A 21,372-nucleotide genomic window follows, 5' to 3' on the forward strand; every position below is an offset into this window, starting at 1 on the left:
GCTGACGTCATCAAGAGTGGCGACAGAGTGTCGGGAGAAAGCTCCATTTCAGTGCGAGGGGTGATGGGCTAGAGAGATACGACAGTTATTCCGTTACATTTAAGTTGAAGGGAAAAGTGCTTTCCCAGTGGGACGTTGGTGAAGATGTGTAATATTTTTCAAATGAACTGAAATCATAAATGCATTATCGTGAAAGGTGTAAATTACTTTAAAACTGAAAGAGTTTATTTAAATTCACTGAATCCTCCCCTGCGTTGAAAAGCTTTCACCCAGTCGCCCTAGACAGTCCCCATGCTGGGCGGAGGAAGGCGGCGGAGGACTGACCGAGATTTGCATTAAGGTTATGATCCATCAATATTTAGCACATGTGAAATCGAAAGGGATAAGAGAATAGGGGGTGGAGCATATATATTGGGGGCATTTATATTTGCAGTCTTGTCGGGCGCACCGCCTTGTTAAAGACCGTGTTGGCCCGACGTAACCTTTGACCCGTTTTTGTTTCTATGCCCGCAGTCGAACAACATCAGAGCACATGTGCTTAGTTGCTGTGCGAACGCTGTCTCCCACACCCCCTCCCGTTATAATGCAGTCTTCAAGTGGTCGAGGACAGGGCCACAAGCAAGGCAGAAAATGACCTCGACAGCACCACTACAAAACAAATTTTAAAAGTACTTGTATTTGTGGCGGGTGCTATGTATATGCATGCTGTCAACGGAAGCGCTCGTATTTAAGTGTCTGCACATGTGTCATGCCTCAAATTATGTGCCACCATAGCTTTTAGTGAAATACAGTTGTATTGTCCAATGAAGATGTCACAGTCATAGTACCCTCCCTCTTACATTGCAGGAACAGTGCCCACTCCATCCTCACTGCGAACTGCCTCGCTATGTACATCCCCCCTCCCCTCCCCCCCCCCCCCACAACCTCAACCTCAACAATGGTTAAATGTACCATCAGTGTTACAACACTACCAAGTTGATCAGTAGTGCTTTACACAATTTGAGTCACACACCTGCAGTTGCCATTTGCATACATCATGACAGTATAAGTGTTTGTTGATGTTCGTGTCATTTGTTGTCATAATAGTGATGATTTTAAACAAAACATATTTTATCATCTGAGCTAGAGTTAGTTGTAGCAGCTACATGTATATGCAACTTTATTAGTACATGTTTTTTGAACTGACACTGCCATCACATACAAAATGCCGTTGACAGGTAGAATAATCACGGGTTAACGTTATGAAAGTTGAGGCTTGTCAGTTACAAAACGAAACATGGTAACACTATACCCTGTTAAACCCTCCAAGCAAACATTGAGCAAGCAAACAAAATATCCAAGGATGAGAAATCCAGAGGTGCAGTAGTTGTATGATATTTGTTGTCCAAATTTTAAGCATTGTGTGGAAAAGACTGGTGCCCCTATGTCACAACATGGCTTCTCAGTGTCACAGTAAAAGTGTGACCAAGTTAACTGTCACATTGTCACATGTCAGTCATTTGCTGGAACCGTGTGACACCTTAAACACTGCATTTTTCAACCCAAAAACATGACCGACATTGTATAAGTTAAAATATAAATGCTTCGGTACAGTCCTACACCCAATAAAAACAGTGGGTGTCACCACTGTTACATGATGTCACGTTGTCTGTGCTGAACTGTATTGTCATTCCTCAGCCAGTGTTCCTTCTCAGCCACAGCGTCACCCCTCAGCCTGTCACTTACCCCCCCAGCCACAGTGTCACCCTCAGCCGATCACCCCTCAGCCACAGTGTCGCCCCTCATCTACAGTGTCACCCCTCAGCCAGTGTTCCTTCTCAGCCACAGCGTCACCCCTCAGCCTGTCACCTACCCCTAGCCACAGTGTCACCCCTCAGCCAATCACCCCTTAGCCACAGTGTCGCCCCTCAGCTACAGTGTCAACCCTCAGCCAGTGTTCCTTCTCAGCCACAGCGTCACCCCTCAGCCTGTCACCTACCCCCAGCCACAGTGTCACCCCTCAGCCAATCACCCCTCAGCCATAGTGTCGCCCCTCAGCTACAGTGTCACCCTCAGCCGATCACCCCTCAGCCACAGTGTCGCCCCTCAGCTACAGTGTCATCCCTCAGCCAGTGTTCCTTCTCAGCCACAGCGTCACCCCTCAGCCTGTCACCTACCCCTAGCCACAGTGTCACCCCTCAGCCAATCACCCCTCAGCCACAGTGTCGCCCCTCAGCTACAGTGTCACCCCTCAGCCAGTGTTCCTTCTCAGCCACAGCGTCACCCCTCAGCCTGTCACCTACCCCTAGCCACAGTGTCACCCCTCAGCCAATCACCCCTCAGCTACACTGTCACTCCTCAGCCGATCACCCCTCAGCCACAGCGTCACCCCTCAGCCTGTCACCTACCCCCAGCCACAGTGTCACCCCTCAGCCAATCACCCCTCAGCCACAGTGTCACCCCTCAGCCAATCACCCCTCAGCCACAGTGTCACCCCTCAGCCGATCATCCCTCAGCCACAGTGTCACCCCTCATCCACAGTTTTGCCCCTTAGGCACAAAGTCATCCCTTAACCACAGTGTAGCCCATTAGCCACAGTGTCACCCCTCAGCCAGTGTTACATGCCCCTCAGCCAAAATGTCACTCCTCAGCCGCAGTATCACCTCTCAGCCACATTATTACCCCTTGGCCACAGTGTCTCCCCTCAATCACAGTGTCTCACCTCAGACACACTGTCACCCTTTTGAAAGAATCTCACCCATTTGACAGCAGCAGCAGTGTCACCCCTCAGCCAGTATCACCCCTCCACCATTGTCGCCTTTCAGCCACAGTATCCCTTCTCAGTCACAGTGTCACCCCTCAGCCGCAGGGTAACCCCTTGGCCAAAGTTTCACCCCTTGGCCAAAATGTCGCACTTTTGACACGGTGTCGTCCCTCAGTCAACATCACTCCACAGCCGTAATGTCGCCCCTAGTTGCAATGTGACCCTTCCGTCACAGGATCAGTTCTCAGCTACAGTGTCACCCCTCAGCTACAGTGTCACCCATCAGCCACAGTTTTGCCCCTTAGGCACAATGTCACCCCTTAACCACAGTGTCGCCCATTAGCCACAGTGTCACCCCTCAGCCAGTGTCACATGCTCTCAGCCACAGTGTTGCCCCTCAGCCAAAATGACACTCCTCAGCTGTAGTGTCTCCCCTCAATCACAGTGTCTCATCTCATACACACTGTCGCCCTTTTGAAAGAATCTCACCCTTTTGACACATTGTCACCCTTTTGACACAGTGTCACCCCTTAGTTACAGTATCACCCATCAGCCACAATGTCACCCCTTAGCTGCAATGTTGCCCCTCTGCCCAAATGTTACACCTCGGCTGCAACATTACCCCTAAGCAGCAGTGTCACCCCCCAGCCATTGTCACCCTTCAGCCGCAGTATCGCTTCTCAGCCATAGCATCACCTCTCAATCAGTTTCACCTCTCAGCCACAGTGTCATAACTCAGTCACAGTGTCACCCCTCAGGTACAGTGTCACCCCTCAACCACAAGATCACCCCTCGGCCACAACATCACCCCTCAGCCAGTGTCTCCCCTCAGCCATAGTGTCACTCCTGGAATACCATGTCCCCTCCCCCTCCCCCTCCCCACACACACTGACAGCAGAACTCTTGAACCTTACCACAGGAATTTTGATGTTACTTTAGCTGAATGTTAAAACAATTGTTCTCCTGAACTCTGCCCAGCTTCCTGCCCCCTTAATACTGACAGCCATTGTATAGGTGAAATATTCAGGATTGTGGTTTAAAACACCAGCCAGAAATATAAACAAATAAAAATAATTCTATGTAATTTGACCCTGCTAATAATAATTGTTCACACCGTGCACTTGCCTATTTGTCCAAAACAAACTGATTTATTTATTTGATTGATGTTTCATACTGTCAAAAACGAATTGAAGATCATTATTGTAATATTACTGTTGAAAATACTTTTATCATGAAATGATTATCAATGTTTATGAATAAAATAATTGAGCATTTTCATTAGTTTAAAAAAAAACTTCTGTGTTTTAGTGATCCGCATGAGTCAAAATGCTAGATATTTACCTGGAAGGCTGGCAAAGACCAGGCATAGGTCAGCTCTGTTTGACTATGTACTCGTGTGCTGTGATGTTCGTGGTGCGGTACTGTAAGTTGAGAAATTACAACCTTATTCTAGTCAAAACGGAGGGACCCTCTGACAACTGTGACATCATTGTCTCTGAATGCTGCATTTCTGAACGCTCTTCATTGACAAACACAAATGCCATGGGTCTTCCGTCAGATGTGGCCAGTTGTAGACTACCTGTAGTAAAGGGACATACAGATAATACGATACGATCGGGATTGTGCTCTTCTGTACGATATATTGCCCTCCAAGCTCATCAAAGTTCACCTACAGAACACTTTGATGAAATCTTGGTAAGTATTGAAATCTGTGGCATTAGAATCTATTTTTGACATAACTATGGATCAAGGGGGTTCCTGCTGCATATGAGTGCCACCTCACGGCATTAAAAAAAAAGGAACCATTTGTGCAATTTAATAACAATCTCTGAAGACTGCATTTGTCTGTCTTCTACTAGTATGGATGTGCATATATGTGAGAAACATACATGTAAGCGCCGGCCGTACTTGGGAAGGTCTGCCAGCAACCTGCAGATGGTCGTGGGTTTCCCCGGGCTCTGCCTGGTTTTCTCCCCCCATAGTGCTGGCCGCCGTCGTGTAAGTGAAATATTCTTGAGTACGGCGTAAAACACCAATCAAATAAATAAATAAATAAATAAATACCTGTAAGTGGACAGGAGTAAGCACCAGATTCGTTTTTCATTATTTATTATTTGAATAACTTGCTAGCACCACATTCCTTATTTGAATCTCAAATAACAAGGTGGCATTATACAAGTGAACACCATATTCATTATTCGCGTAACGTATCACCACCAAATTTGACATTCAGATCTTAAATGACCTGCTGGACGTACAGAATTTAGCACTGTGTTGAGCTCATACCTCTCGTTATTCAGTTCTTCATTGAAGTGCCAGCTCGAATATGGTGCTAGCACATCATTTGAATCTTGAATAACATGCTGGCAATATACATGTAGAAGTTAGCACCATATCCATACAATGAATAATGAATGTGGTGGTAGCATGTTATTTGTTCTTCGACCTGTGTCAGCAACCTGTGGATGGTCGTGGGTTTCCCCCGGGCTCTGCTCGGTTTCCTCCCACCATAATGCTGGCCGCTGTCGTAAAAATATAAATCGTGGTAGAAATATTCTTTAGTACGTCGCAAAACATCAATCAAATAAATTGTTTACCGGGCAAAACTGGTATCCTCCGCACAAAAAGCTACATGTGCCTCTCATTGTGTATGTGTGCTTTGTAAGGTTTGATGGTTTCCTCTGGGCTTTGTTCATGTTCTTTCTCAAATATGGCATAAAATTCAGAAATAATGTTTTTACTGTGGGTGACAAGCAGCGCTTTTACGGTCTGTAAGATGGACGAGGTTATTATTTTAGGTCAAAGGTGTAGCAAGAAACCTGAAAAATGTTTAACCTCATCCACCTTACTGACTGTAAAACTGCTGCCAGACACCCATAGAAGGAAAATTATTTCCATTCTTAAACCTCACTCAAAAATTTTAATGTGGAAGAAAAGAAATTAAATAAGAATAACCCCCATACTAAGTTATAATATCCTAGTTGCTTTATTCTAAATAACGCATGGCCGATGTGACCCACACCAGACCAAACCTTTGCTTCTAAACAGGAGGTTTACCAGCCTACATGGTTATTAATTTAAGTTCGAATGAGTATCAAACTGATTGCAAATGCAGCTGTTGGTAGTTAATCAGCAAAAAGTTTTGAATAGTGTAACATTCATGGCTAGTGATCTGTTTGTAAGCTTTGTCAAAGACACATTTCTCACTGTGAAATGATCACTGTTTCCAGGTGGTAACAAAATCGTCTGCTACACACTGGCTAGTACAAACATACATGTATGTTCTTTCCTTGGTGTCAGGACGCAACAATTTCCTTCGCTGGGAATGGAATATGAAGTTGCAAATTATCTGCCACAGACTGGTTACATATGTTTACCCTTTCTGTGGTGTCATGATGTCACAATGGTTTCACCAAGGAAGGAATTAAAAATAAAATTATCAGGAGAACGTGTTCTTTAGCACCTGGAGTGTGGCATTTTTTGTCAACAAGAGTAATGCCCTGTTTTATAAATACACTTGTCATAGTGTGAGTGACACTAACATGAGAGGCCCTCCGTGGCTCACTTGGTTAGCCTGCTAGTGCAGCCTAATGACCCAGGAGCCTCTCACCAATGCGGTTGCTGTGAGTTCAAGTCCAGCTCGTGGTGACTCCCTCTCCAGCCAAACATGGGTCTGCCAAAGACCTGCGGATGGTTGTGGGTTTCCCCCAGGGCTGGCCCCTGTTGCATAAGTGAAATATTCTTGAGCATGGCGTAAAACAATGAAATAAATAAATAAACAGATAAATAAATCTAACATGAGATTTATAGGCTTTGATCACTTTCTATTCATTTGAGCATAATACAAAAACGGTTGAGGGTTCTAGAATTCTATCAAGAATCAAGTTGTTTAATTATCATATTCATTTCATTCACATTCTTGTCACCTCATGATCATGATGATTCTAAATAGTTCTATTGGATTCATTTTGAGGGAGACAACATACTCCAATTAATTCCTTGGTTCATGATAAAGAGAATGGTTTTAGTAGATCAGTGATTGTGTTTGACATGATTCATGAGGGGCCTTGGTGGCCTAGTGATTAGTGGTTAGTTCTGCCAGCAACCTGCAGATGGTCATGTGTTTCCCATGGGCCCTGCATGGTTTCCCTTCACCATAATACTGGCCATGTTCATATAACTGAAATGTTCTTGAGTATGGCCTATGAAACCAATAAAATAAATGTACATATTTGATGCGTTTTCTGACTTTTTCAGGGTTTTCGTGGAGGAACCCTCAAATCTTGCGCGGAGGTGAGAGAAAGTCTTTGAGGTAGTCTTTGATTAATCATTTGATTAATGAATAATTAAATCAATGAATGAACATTTAAGTATTTACCTGATCACTATTCATGAGAATAAACATTATAAATGATTTAACTTGGAGGTATCCAGTTACCATTAATCAGATAAATATGTTGAGAAATTTTTGTCTCAGCTTCAGGTTTGTGACCGACCAGTCCAAAAGTAAATGAATGATTTACATTGCAGGTATCAAGTTGGACAAGATTGTGTGAGGTGGAGATCCCAGGAGCTGTTTGTGGTGTACAGAAAACTCTGAAGTACATAAACCCCAATTGTTTGTATACATTACATGATCAGAAAAACCTGTGGTAAGCAGGAGACCCACAGTTCATGCCCAAGTCAGGTCATGAGTAAGACCAGGGTTCATCTTCACAATACGCCTTCAGATTTAAGTAGAAAAAAGTCAACCACAACAGCTATGGTTAAAATCTCTAGGAAGCTCAAAATTTTATACATTGATTCTTTACTGCTGCTCAGTGTAACAAGCACAAGTTGAGGTCTTCCCCCTACTCAGTTTGGCTATTTAAACACTCGCTGTGTATCACTTATGTCTTAGGTGCTTGATAAATACGAGTAAGGCGGTAGTCAGAAATAGGAAAGATGGTGTCCAACCAGCCCTTGTTGAGGCCATTTTGTTTAAGCAGTCATTTGCTTACAGTGATTTGAGAAATATTTTGAAATGGTACAAAATTTTTCCCAGGTATAGCAGTGAGGCAAGGAGTTGTGAGAGCCTCGTGTTCCCATCTGAGATAGAACGACTGGAGAAGCACTTGAGAACACCCGTGCTACTGCATAATGATGACAAAAAGAAAGGAGAGGTTCTTTCTGCTCTTCGTAAGAGATTTACGAAATCCAGTCTAAGTCATTTACTGCAAGGTAAATTAGAATGTGAAAACATGACAGATCATGTGATGAAGATATTACAGCAAGACATTTGGAAGGAACATTGTGTGACAAAGTTCCAGATTTTGAAAAAGTTTGAAGGAATTGATACGGTGATTCCTGGAAAGAAGAAACATAAGAAAAAACGGAAAGGAAAACGTAAGGAGAGACTTGAATTGCTGAAGACTGCTGCTGGAAACAACGTGGTGTTGGGAGCTGTTGATGATTCAGAAAGGAGTGAAGAAAGCGGACGTGGCCAAAACTGTGAACTGCAGGCAAAAAACAGCTGTGATGGCAGCCCCCCATGCCCAGACAGTGATACAACCATCACAAAAACAATAAAAGCCCTGGATACACTTGTTACAAATGGGCTCTCAATAGATTCAGAAGAAGCCTCCATTGGAATCCAACACCCAGCTGCCCAGTCTTGTGAGAAGGATGTCAGTCTACATGTAGACACATCAGGGAACCAATCAGATGTCTTGTCTCACCTTGTTCGGTTCATCCACAGCCTGGAGGCAGCTGATGTTCACTTGGATCACTGTTATGTAGAAGGGATAAAACTTACTCTGGCAGACCTTCTTCTCTTTGTCTTCATTCATTTCTTCCTGGTGAGCTTACCTTAACATATTTGTTTCTCTTTGCTCTCTTAATTTAAGCAATCATACCCCTAACTACCATATTCTTGTGAATTCAGTTAGTTCGCTCTTTTCTGACACAATTTCACATTACATCTTTGCGTCTGCCTGTTTGGAAGAGTGATACACCCTGACAATAAAAATGTACTCCCTGACCCTTTTATTGTTTGGCAAAATGTTAAAATTTAGGCGAAGGAAATCACCACTCTGCCTTTTCATTTGAAAAGCAATCCTTTCAGCTTTCATTTTCTAGCTTGGGGTCTAACGATTGAACCTTGTTGCTGCCGTATGTATTGAAAATCATTTTAGTGGTGTTTGGCTAGGATGCAACTGAACATAATTACTATGCTGTCTAAACACCATAAATGTCTTGACCTGGCTGAAAATAATTAGATTTTGCTAATGACAGATGACTGACTCAGCAATCAACCCTCCCCACCTCCACCCACTGCCTCGGAATCAGAAATTCAGTCATGTCATTTTTCCATTGTTTAAATGGTGCTTTCTTTCATCTCAATATTATAGAATGGTTTTGACTTTATTTGTTAAAATAATGAAATTAAAATAAAATTTGATCACATATCCTTGCTGACTTGGGTCTTCACAAACAGGTTTCCGTTCAGTCATCAGGCTTCTCTGTCCAGAAATGCTGTCCAGCTATCCTTCAGTGGTACAGTCACATGACCTCCCTGCCAAGAGTGAGGGCAGTAGCAGAGGATTGTGGGATGGCTGTCCTACATGTATCTCACCAATCAAACTCCATTCTGGTCAAAGAAATGACTGTTGTCTTGTCAGATGACACAAACACCTTAGACATGGAGACTACTTTGAGGTGAGGTTTCAGGCAGCAGGTAGGTTTAGGAGTATGGTCTTTGCCCCTAGGAAGTAGGACACACAGCCCTGTTCAACCAAGCAGTGGAAAGGTGTTGAAAAGCAAAGAAAACACAAAGACGTATATACACATGTATTCCATTTATTGTTTTTTTTTTCAACTTAGTACAGTGGTTTTAAAACATCAGATTCTACAGTGGTCTGTATAGTGACCCAGAGGGTATTAGTCATGTCATGTCTATATTATATGACCACTTAAAACCCCAAGCATACATATAAAAGCATATATAAAGCCATATTTTTTGCTGGAAACAGTTACATTTCAAGGTTCATTCGGCAAATGCATTTATAGATCTGTATTTATATGCATTGTGTTGATGAAATTCAGCAGTGTATGTGTGTTAAGCACCAAAAACCTGATGGGACATCACTAGTCCCAATATGGTCGGAAAAGGCCACGGTAGAATGTAAAGTTGAAAAAATTGATATTTTTCTAGAAAGTGTTTAATGGTCTTTCGCTGGCTCATGATTGTTTTGATCTTCAAATGCCCAAATAGTTCTGCCACTCATATGTTGCACTGTTAGATAATTCAAGAATACTTCTACGGTTTAAAAGTGAACAAAAATTTAAGTTTGTCAATATTAAAAATGTTGATAGCATAAACCAAGTGAAAGCTGTAAGCCTGCTAGGGGTGTGCTAGTAGTGAGATAATGGCTTGCTACAGTGGCTGGCACTGTAAGGGCTAGGCTGGTGGCTTTGTGTAGGGCACATCTCCAAGATTCTGAAAGAATGCCAGTGTTGTGCTGGATGCCTACATAAAGGGTCATACTAAAATCCACCACATTTACTCTCATGTACTGTATATAGAAGGTCTACAGTTGAAATTGGGGCCTCCATGGCTGAAGTGGTTAGTGTGTCATAGTACAATAGCCCAGGAGCCTCTCACCAGTGCGGTGGCTGCGAGTTCAAGCTCAGGGCATGTTGACTTCCTCCTCAACCGTACATGGAAAGGCCTGGCAGCCACCTGTGAATGGTCATGGATTTCCCCGGCCTGGTTTTGTCTCACCATAATACTGGTTTCTGTCATATAAGTGAAGTATTATTGAGTATGATGTGAAACACCAATAGAATGAATACAACTGAAATATTTTGGGGTACCATGTTGGGGCCTCTTGCACAAAGAAATTGTAGCCTAACTTGATGGTGGCATGGGAAGATATGTTTTTGACATGTCGCCATGTTAGCCACAATGAACAACAGTTACAATCAACAATCACGTAAATAATTAAATGTATGTTGCTGCTCAACATTATATATATGTATATGTATGTATTACTGGTCATTGTAGCTTTGTCAACAGACTAGTTAATAAACTTGAAATTTTGCATTCACAGCCACCACAGTAAAGGACACTGTAGACCACTCAAACCCGACGTGGCAAATGCGCTTCAAAAAGTCCAGGTAATAAGCATCAGAAAAAAAACACAAGCTACAGGGCAATTTCAAAAAGTGTCTGAAACATGTCTCTTCTAATATATGAATATTCTTATGTGTATTTCTGAACAACAGAAAACTGGAATTTGTCAAAATTTTAATTATAGCCTGCACTGTTTTCATTTATCACAGAACTTTTTTTAATAAGAAATTAGCATAAAATCTTTGAATCCCCATGTTTCCATGACAAAATGATAGAGCCATGGTTTAATCTGATGCATCTGTCTTGTATTCCGTTTTCAGTCTGCTAACATCAGCCCCAGGGTAGGAGAACACCCCTGTGGTGAGGACATTCATCTTGACTGGTTAGCCTTCCCAAAAGAGGTTTATCCATTTAACGGTATGCATCTCATACCCAAAACTCTTTCTGTTGTGATCTTAAGAGCCAAGTCAGTCACAGTTAGAAGCTGTTTGTATCCTCTTTATCTCAGTATGCATTATTGTAGCCTCACCTGGGATATAGTATGGAGGGATTTTAAGCTCTGGCTTACCGGCTTGTCACCGACAAGGGCTTAACCCTTATCAGAACACAGCTCCCTTTCCCTGACAGGTCATGCATTTTTTTGTACTTCAGTAACCTCAGGTAGAGTAATAAGCAGGGCATGCACGGACAAGCCATACCATATTCCAGATGTCAGGCCAGGATAGGAAGCATCATAATCGTCTGGACACTTTAATGTTACGCATTTTACCGTTTTTTTTTTTTCATTGGAAATTGCTTTCTGATCTAATTTACTTAAATTTGTAAAGAATAATCCAACCAAATGTATGCTTCTTTTTCAATATTTCTTTAACTGACATTACAATTTCAGTTTCCTTCCAGAGCAGGATGAACAAATCAAAAATAAAATGTTAGTTTATTTTATTTTTCAGACAGTTTACCCAAGTCCAAGGTTCAAAGTAAATGTGAACAGCTGGAGAATCTTGTCAGTGCTGTGGTGAAGATTGCTCAGCCAGGTCATGTGATCGTAGACTTTTGTTCTGGAGGGGTAACACTTGTGGCTTGTTTTCCTTTGTTACAATTCTTGACATCTATGTAAACTGTTACATGTATTTTGACATTTTGAATCCAAATGCTGACTGTTTGGTTTACCAGTTTGAGCTACCACTGCAACAAAATCATGCAGTCTCATTGCTCAGGGACACTTTGCCTGTTAATTTCAACCAGAAATGTGTTTGGTTCTTAAATATATATGGTGGTTTTCAAGGGGCTGTATCTATTATATTTCAACAATAAACCTGGCTAACATTGTATATGTGGTGTTCTGGAGTAAGTATATCTCAGTGAAAAGTAATGTTATGTGTAAGACTGTCAGTATGGTTAAGTAATATTTTGGAAGCTCACCATTAGAGTTGTTCCCCTTCGTCTAGATCAGCCTTTACAGTAGTTTTGATCGCTTGTCTTTGTGTGTATCAGGTCACTTTAGTTTGATTTTTAAAAGCTGTGACAAGTTATAATGCTACACAATAGAGTGAAATCCTAAAACTGATAAAGTGATGCTATCACATTGATGAAAATGAACGTGAATTATTGTGCAGTATACTCCACAACAGTATACCTATTCCACTGTGAAGACAGCCATTTTGTAAGGTACCCTTCTCAGTACATTTGCATATTGTAAAGTGTGTTGGATTATATGATAAAATGATATCACTCTTTTGTTTATGATGGAATTCTCACTTGAGCTGTAATGTACTCTGATTTGCCATTTCAGGGTCATTTGGGTATTGTCATTGCCTACTTGCTACCAGATTGTGCCAAGTAAGTTCACCATTTGCTTTACACATTCAAATAGGTTTGTTTTATTTGATTTATTTATCTGATGGTGTTTTACACCATACTCAAGAGTATTTCATGTATACGGCAGCGGTCAGCATTATGTTGGCAGGAAATGTGGCAGAGCCCGGGGGAACCCCACGACAATCCACAGGTTGCTGACAGACCTCCCCACATACGACGGAGAGGAAGCCAGCAAGGGCTAGACTTCAACTCACATGACCACATTGGCGAGAGGCTCCTGGATCATTGCGCAAGCTGGCATGCTAACCACCTCAGCCACAGAGGCTCCCCGAATAGGTTTGTAATTGATTCCATGTGTAAGTCACTGTAAGTATACTGTTGAAACAGTACAAATGACATGTGAAACTTTCATTTGGTTTGATGTCTGTTGTCACCAGCATGGTGTTCCAGTGAGGCAGCTATGTAAAATCTCGGCATTGAGACCAGTCTGTTACAAGGACACATCAGTATTACCAAAGTATGGTTACAAGAAGAAAGATGTTTAAACAATCAGTGTCACTATCTATAATATTTTAGGTGTATCTCATCGAGAATAAAGAAGAGTCCTGTCATGAGAGCAAAGAAGAGGGGTTGATGACCTTAGATTGAACAATGTCATATTATTCCAGGTATGTGTAAGCTGCATTATTCCAGGTAATGGTGGATAGGCACATTGTCCACATTTAGTATAAGCTGCATTATTCCAGTAATGGTGGATAGGCACATTGTCCACATTTAGTGTAAGCTGCATTATTCCAGATAATGGTGGATATGCACATTGTCTGCATTTAGTATAAGCTGCATTATTCCAGGTAATGGTGGATAGGCACATTGTCTGCATTTAGTGTAAGCTGCATTATTCCATGTAATGGTGGGTAGGCACATTGTCCACATTTAGTATAAGCTTCATTATTCCAGGTAATGGTGGATAGGTACATTGTCCATATTTAATATAAGCTGCATTTATTCCATGTAATGGTGGATATGCACATTGTCCACATTTAGTGTAAGGTGCAGTATTCTGGGTAATGGTGGATATGCACATTGTCTACATTTAGTGTTAGATGCATTATTCCAGTCAGTGGTGGATTAGCATATTCTAAATATTTACAGACGGTGACATTCACCTTTTCAATCTTTGATTGCTTCCTTGATGTGATATAACTTTTAACTGCCCAGAGAAAGTCAGTTGTTTTTTTTTTTTTTAAATTCCTTATATCTCACTCTCTGCCCTGTAGTGACAGCCTTTTTGTGATTGTTTCCAGTGTAACATGGATTATTTTAACGGACAGTTTGACATAGGTGTGTGTCTACATGGCTGTGGCGTGGCTACTGACATGGTGCTACAGAAGTGTCTGGACAATCAGGCTGCCTTCGTCGTCTGCCCGTGTTGTTATGGGAAAGTCCAGAACACCCACAACATCACTTACCCCAGGAGTGACAGGTTCAGAGAGGCTGGGCTCACAGCAAAGGTAAGCTTTCAGAGAGGCTCAGCTCACAGCAAAGGTAAGCATCAAGAGAGGCTCAACTCACCATAGAAGTAAGTGTTCAAAGCAGCTCAGCTCACAGCAAAGGTGAGCATGAAGAGAGGCTCAGCTCACAGCAAAGATGAGCATCAAGAAAGGCTCAACTCACAGCAGAGGTAAGTGTTCAAAGAGGCTCAGCTCACAGCAAAGGTGAGCATCAAAAGAGGCTCAGCTCACAGCAAAGGTGAGTGTTCAAAGAGGCTCAACTCACAGCAAAGGTGAGCATCAAGAGAGGTTCAACTCACAGCAAAGGTGAGTATCATGAGAGGCTCAGCTCACAGCACTGGTAAGCATAAAGAGAGGCTCAGCACAGAGCAAAGTTAAGTGTTCAGAGATGCTCCGTCCTCAACGATGTGTGTACGTGTTTGCATGTATTGTAGTCCTCACAAAAAGCATACACTGTTAAGTCTGATCCTTTCCATTAACAGGAGTACATTATTTTGGGCCATGCTGCTGATCAAACTGAAGTTGGCATTGAACTAGAAGAACAAGGTAAGTCTGTTCAGGTTATAGATTTGGGTTGGGTGGTATTGAGCTCATTTTAGAATTGATTGCTTAAGGATTGAAAATAGTAATTTTGGCACTTACCACTTAACATGGATTAAAAGTAAGGACAACTATTTTTTTTTTTGCCTTTTTTAAGTGAGTGATAATACACCTAACGCAGTACATAAACAAATACTTGGCGCTGCCTAGTTGACTAGTTTGACTAAAAATATCTAGATGGACTCTTGAGCAGTTCAGCATGTGAAGTGTATAGCCTTCAGTAGATTTCAGTATCCGCCTCCCTCTCAGCTACTTGAATAACCTTTTTGCACAACCAGTTTCAGTGATACAATGTATTAAGGGGATTTACTGGGATTCTGCCTTCGCCTTGGGTAAAAGACATCTTGTATAATTATAGGTGTACAACATGGCTAGCTTTTGCTTGTTTTCTTTTTTGATTCTTCACATAAAAATCACAAAAAAATTAGAAATCTGTTGCTTCAGAGGCTAAGACAGTGAACATTCATTTCCAGTATAATTCTTCTCAGAGTTATCTTTCCTTTGAATGAGATCTGAGTACGGATCAGTTTGGTTTTTTGTGTGATGAAAGGTGCTTCAGAGGGGCAAGAGTGTCTAGCAATTTTGGTACTAATGGTAGTGCCCTTTTGGTAATACTAGAAGTACCTGATTTATGTGGGGGGGGGGATTGTGACAAGATGCTGTTTTTTTTTTTTTTTTAATATCAACGAATTTTCACTGTGTAAACCAAAGCTTATAATACACCTTAATATGAAATAGGCAAAGCCTAAGACTGATTGCATTGTGTAGACCTACATATACATCTGTACAGTTTTAGGCAAATTAGTAAGTAAAATATTATCTACATTTACAGTAGCTGAAATAATAAACAAAGAATTTGTCAAATATGTATTTATGTTGTTGCATGTAGTGCATTTCTCCAGTCTCTAATTTGTATGTTCTTAAAACACTGTTTGTGTTTAGAGAACAGAGGCTGTTATCAAGCGAAGAGTCTTTCACTTATAATTGACTTTCCCATCCACCTCACACCCTCCTACAGCATGGACAAGTAAAATGGGGCTGACAGGCGGAAAAATAATAATTTGAGAAGTCATTGATTTATTTATTTGATTGATGCTTTATGCCGTACTCAAGAATATTTCCCTTTATATGGCTAGAAACCAGGGAAAGCCCCGGGGAAACCCACGACCAAGCAAGGGTTGCCTTCCCACATGCGATCGGAGAGGTAGAGAAGTCACTGAAATGTGATGCTAGATTTGTAATGAATGTATGGCATGTATGATATAAATGGAGTAAAAACATAGATCCTTTGCTTTGAAATAATGATTTGTTGCAGGCTGTTAGCTCATACCAGTAACACCCATGTTAAGCTAACACTTCCTGTATAGATCAATCTGGGTGGTCTTGTGTCTTAAACTTGTGTGGCTGGTACTCTTTTCTGGCTTATAGCCTTATACATCAACAATGATTCCTGCCCAGGTATGTAGCTCAGACAGGAAACTGTGATATCCTTAATTTGAACATTAATATTCATTTTTAGAAACAGTGAATGAAATTGAAGAATGTGCTGCAAATTGTGAAAAAGTCTTTCTAATAGACTGGATTGGTAGGTAACGGCTTTAAAGATATAATTCACAGTACAAAGTGACAGGTCGGCTATCTGGGGAGCGTGGTGAATTGATTTCTCCAGGTTCTATATATCTGGTTTCATTTAACCATAAAATTGATCGACACCATGTAAGTGAGAAATTTTTATGTACAGCATAAAAAAAATTGCGTAATTAGTTAAAAAAGAATTTAACAAGAGGTACCACATAAATTCGCTGCATGTGAAAAATATATGCATTTGACAAAAAAGTTTATAGTGAGAACATTGCAACCTCTGACCACGCTGACCATGTGCCATAAACCAGAGATACATATATACACTTCAGAAAGATTTTATTATTTAAGTTATAACTACTTGTTATATATAATTATTTGTTTTTTGATTTCAAAATCTGCAATGTATATGGCCCCTGAAATTAAACACAAAAAAAGAAACAGGAAGTAGGAGATGAAAACAAGTTGGTTAGAAAATGAAATAGATGTATATTATTTATACTGATTATATAATGGATGTATTTGATTTATTTACTCATTTGATGAGAGTGTTACGCTGTACTGAAGGTTGTTTGACTACGACAATGACCTGCTTTATGACGGCAGAAAACCGTTTGTCTGAAAGAAGACATTTGTGTGAAATTATATTGAATTTCAGTTAGTGTTTCACTATAAAAAACAATGTAATGTAAGTATTCAATATAGAAAAAAGACAAAACTTAAACATGTTATGACTGGCCTATACATGTAGAAATGGGGACAATAAGATCTCTTTCATGAACTGCATTTCACCTCCTGTCTGAACTATATTATCAGATGTCATTTACAGTTGTATACCTGAATGTACTCCTGTCTCTACTTCTTCCGGATGACTGTTTACTTATTTTATCAATTAAGTGTGATGTAGTTGAAATAAATTGCTAATGAAATATAAGGACATTGACAACACAACATAGTAAAAGTAAGTAAACAATTTGATTTCTGTTCAGATCGCTGATTTGCACGTGATTGCTCGGATATTTCGATGCTGAACTTTTTCTTGACTTCGTTTTGGGCTCTTACGCCAACTTTAACTAAAAGTGGCCTAGAAAGAAAACACCACATGGTGATGGTAAATAATTCACCTTTAAACTTAACTGCCTGACTAATTATATTTAAATTCATTTTGTCTTTGTCTTTGGAAATGTGAGCTGTCAAATTTAGAAGAAAAACAGACATTCTGACAGCACAACCCAGGGCCTTTATTTTATCAGTGAAATGGAACCATCCCAGTGTCCATGACAAGGATGGCAACTGTGTGTAGATTGTCAGTTTGAACATACTTTGCTCACCATTGTTTTAGTGTTAAAGTCTTTGGAGGTATGTCAGAATAAATAAATAATTCATCATTACAGGAAAGCACTGTAGTAACCTGGTGGACACAGACAGAGGACTTCTCTTCCAGCAACACGGCTACTCCGTAACCCTGTGCTCACTCCAGCCAGTCACATGTACCACCAAGAACAACCTGCTGATTGGTGTCCCACCTGGGAAGTCACGATGACAACAGTAACACTAGAACGCCTGTGCTCACTCCAGCCAGTCATGTGTACCAGTACCACCAGAAACAATTTGCTAACTGGTGTCCCACCTGGGAAGTCACGATGACAACAGTAACACTAGAACACCTGTACTCACTCCAGCCAGTCACATGTACAACCAAGAACAACCTGCTGATTGGTGTCCCACCTGGGAAGTCACGATGACAACAGTAACACTAGAACACCTGTGCTCACTCCAGCCAGTCATGTGTACCAGTACCACCAGAAACAATGTGCTAACTGGTGTCCCACTTAGGAAGTCACGATGACAACAGTAACACTAGAACACCTGTACTCACTCCAGCCAGTCACATGTACCACCAAGAACAACCTGCTGATTGGTGTCCCACCTGGGAAGTCACGATGACAACAGTAACACTAGAACACCTGTGCTCACTCCAGCCAGTCATGTGTACCAGTACCACCAGAAACAATGTGCTAACTGGTGTCCCACTTAGGAAGTCACGATGACAACAGTAACACTAGAACACCTGTACTCACTCCAGCCAGTCACATGTACCACCAAGAACAACCTGCTGATTGGTGTCCCACCTGGGAAGTCACGATGACAACAGTAACACTAGAACACCTGTGCTCACTCCAGCCAGTCACATGTACCACCAAGAACAACCTGCTGATTGGTGTCCCACCTGGGAAGTCACGATGACAACAGTAACACTAGAACACCCAGTCATGTGTACAACCTGCTAACTGGAGTCCCACCTGGGAAGTCATGATGACTACAGTAACACTAGAACACCTGTGCTCATTACAGCCAGTCACGTGTACCACCAAGCACAACCTGCTGATGGGTGTCCCACCTAAGAAGTCACAATGACTACAGTAACACCAGAAGACCTGTGCTCACTACAGCCAGTCACGTGTACCACCAAGCACAACCTGCTGATTGGTGTCCCACCTAGGAAGTCACAATGGCTACAGTAACACCAGAAGACCTGTGCTCATAACAGCCTCAGTGGTACAAGTGATTGGACAGTGTTGCAGAGTGATGAGGTGATAAAACAAAGAGATGGTATGATGATTTGAAGCAATAGTACAATGACATAACATAAAATGAGTGTCATTGTGTAATTTCTTCGGCCGATGTCTCATTGCTTCACATCTTTGTGTCATTGTGTCAGCGAGCATCGTATACTGCTATGACACAATGATAATCTGTCTTTTATACTTTCCCATTGTATACTTTCTGCACTGGAGAGTTTCGTACTAGTCTAAGGATATTTTATTTTTTATCTGAAATGTATTAAGCGCAGTAAGTGCCTTGATCGCTTATTTCATTAATGACCTCTTCCCGGACAAACGTATGATGATACCTCTTATATTTCTTACATGATGCAACTAGACATCTGTGCCCATTTATTTAGAAGTCTTGGTTCTGTTTTTTGAAGGTGAGCATGAAGTATTTGAGTTTTGTCTGTGAAACCAGACATCCTTTATCATTATTAAGATGTAGTACAAAAATTCTGAATTTAACGTTTCAACGTTTTGTTGAGGTCAGTTGTGTTCTGTCATTGTCTTACAACACTTAATGTCTATATAATCAGTGCATTTTAACATGGTTGAATATACAGTATTGAAATTATCCACAAAAGAGATCACTTTTATTTACTGAACTGTCTTAAAAATCCATTGAACTAAATATTTTAGAGAATAAAAGTCATTATGTATGTATGTTTGAGGTTTACCGTCATACTTTTCAGTCATATGATGACGAGGAGTCATTAGGTGTGTGTATATATATTATCTTCTCGTGGCAGGGCGAGTCCATGCCGCCAAGGTGCTGCCACCACTGAAGTGTCATGCCGAACACACCAGACATGACACCCCACCTATTCACATTATACTGACACCGGGCCAATTAGTCGTGTTTCCTTTGCTCTAACCTCGCAGTGCTAAGTACCAAGCGAGACAGCTGCTAGTACTATTTTTAAAGTCGGGTTTGGTCCCATGGTCTCCCGGCTTCGAGGCGAATACTCTAACCATTAGCGGTAAAAAAAGTCAATCATTATGGATAATATTATAATTATTGTAAACACGTGCCCTTGTTACAACCATCACAACCAAAAGGGACGTTACCACAAAGTTGTAACTTCCAATCTCAGAACTCATGTTTTGGTTGACCAAGAACACCTGAAGCATTGTGAGAACTACCGGTGATGTGCTGGTGAAAGGCCATGACGCATCGTGTGGCGACAAATAATGACTTGTACTTGTCAACTGCTGGGAATTTAAACAAGACAGCCGCTTTAGGTTTTGGCTACAAGTGGCCTTCCATAATCTAGCCCGGGGGTAAGGTGCTCCACATCCAACTAGTAGTGATCTCTGTGTAATTTTTTGATATTGTCTAAATCAAGATATACAATAGTAGCTCTAATCACTATTTAACCACAGTAACAGGCTCATCCAATGTGCGAATCATATTGATAACGTACAATAGCTCTGTTTACGCTTTCACTACAGTACCAGGCCCATCCAACGTACAAATCATTCTGATTATATACGGTAGTTCTCTTCACGCTTTCACTACAGTACCAGGCTCATCCAAAGTACAAACCACTTTGATTGTGTGTGGTAGTTCAGTTCAATCTTTCAATATCGCCACGATATGGCTGAAAAAATTGCAGGTTGGCGTTAAGCAATAATCTTTCAATCATTCAATCTTTCACTGCAGTACCAGGACCATTAAACGTACAAATCATTCTGATTACGTATGGTAGTTCTCTCCATACTTTCTCTACAGTGCTAGGCCCATCCACGATACAAATCATTCTGATTACGTATGGTAGTTCTCTCCATACTTTCTCTACAGTGCTAAGCCCATCCACGATACAAATCATGCTGATTACGTATGGTAGTTCTCTCCATACTTTCACTACAGTGCTAGGCCCATCCACGGTACAAATCATTCTGATTAAGGATGGTAGTTCTCTCCATACTTTCACTACAGTGCTAGGCCCATCCACGATACAAATCATTCTGATTACGTATGGTAGTTCTCTCCATACTTTCTCTACAGTGCTAGGCCCATCCACGGTACAAATCATTTTGATTAGTTATAGAAGTTCTCTTCAATATTTCACTACATTATCAGGTTCATCCAATGTACAAATCATTCTAATTACATGTGGTAGTTCTTTTTACTCTTTCACTTCAATACCAGGTCCGTTCAGTGCACAAATCATTCTGATTACCTTTGGTAGTTCTCTTTACTCATTCACCACAGTACCAGGCCCATCCAAGGTATAAATTATTCTTGTTACGTATGCTAGTTCTTTTCACTCTTTCACTACAGTACCAGGTCCATCCAACTTATAAAATCAGTCTGATTACATAATCTTAGTTCTTTTCACTCATCCACTACAGTTCCAGGTTCATCTCGCGTACAAATCATTCTGATTACGTATG

General features: G+C 41.1%; 2 protein-coding genes across 2 annotated transcripts; both read left to right on the forward strand.

Moving 5' to 3' along the window:
- The first annotated feature begins 289 nt into the window (after positions 1-289).
- On the forward strand, positions 290-19,571 carry LOC135473494 (glutathione S-transferase C-terminal domain-containing protein-like). The gene is given in 16 exon segments (XM_064753345.1): positions 290-340; positions 4,052-4,438; positions 7,001-7,036; positions 7,274-7,344; positions 7,788-8,580; positions 9,219-9,439; positions 10,834-10,900; positions 11,177-11,273; positions 11,807-11,922; positions 12,649-12,695; positions 13,112-13,115; positions 13,251-13,301; positions 13,304-13,342; positions 13,979-14,185; positions 14,668-14,731; positions 17,761-19,571. Coding segments are annotated over 15 exon segments (2,331 nt in total). The 5' UTR covers positions 290-340; positions 4,052-4,069; the 3' UTR covers positions 17,910-19,571.
- On the forward strand, positions 1,434-2,571 carry LOC135473493 (uncharacterized). The gene is made up of 2 exons (XM_064753344.1): positions 1,434-1,490; positions 1,678-2,571. Exons 1-2 carry the CDS (start codon positions 1,434-1,436, stop codon positions 2,569-2,571), a joined length of 951 nt encoding a protein of 316 aa, XP_064609414.1.
- Positions 19,572-21,372: the final 1,801 nt, after the last annotated feature.

This window comes from Liolophura sinensis, chromosome 8, assembly GCF_032854445.1.
Source record: "Liolophura sinensis isolate JHLJ2023 chromosome 8, CUHK_Ljap_v2, whole genome shotgun sequence".
NCBI lineage: Eukaryota > Metazoa > Mollusca > Polyplacophora > Chitonida > Chitonidae > Liolophura > Liolophura sinensis.

Bases quoted from the DNA above. Each gene is read 5' to 3' on its own strand.
- LOC135473493 (XM_064753344.1), top strand. From the start codon at position 1,434: ATGGCTTCTCAGTGTCACAGTAAAAGTGTGACCAAGTTAACTGTCACA. The intron at 1,491-1,677 runs GTCAGTCATTTG...GTCATTCCTCAG, and splicing joins TAACTGTCACATTGTCACAT to CCAGTGTTCCTTCTCAGCCA.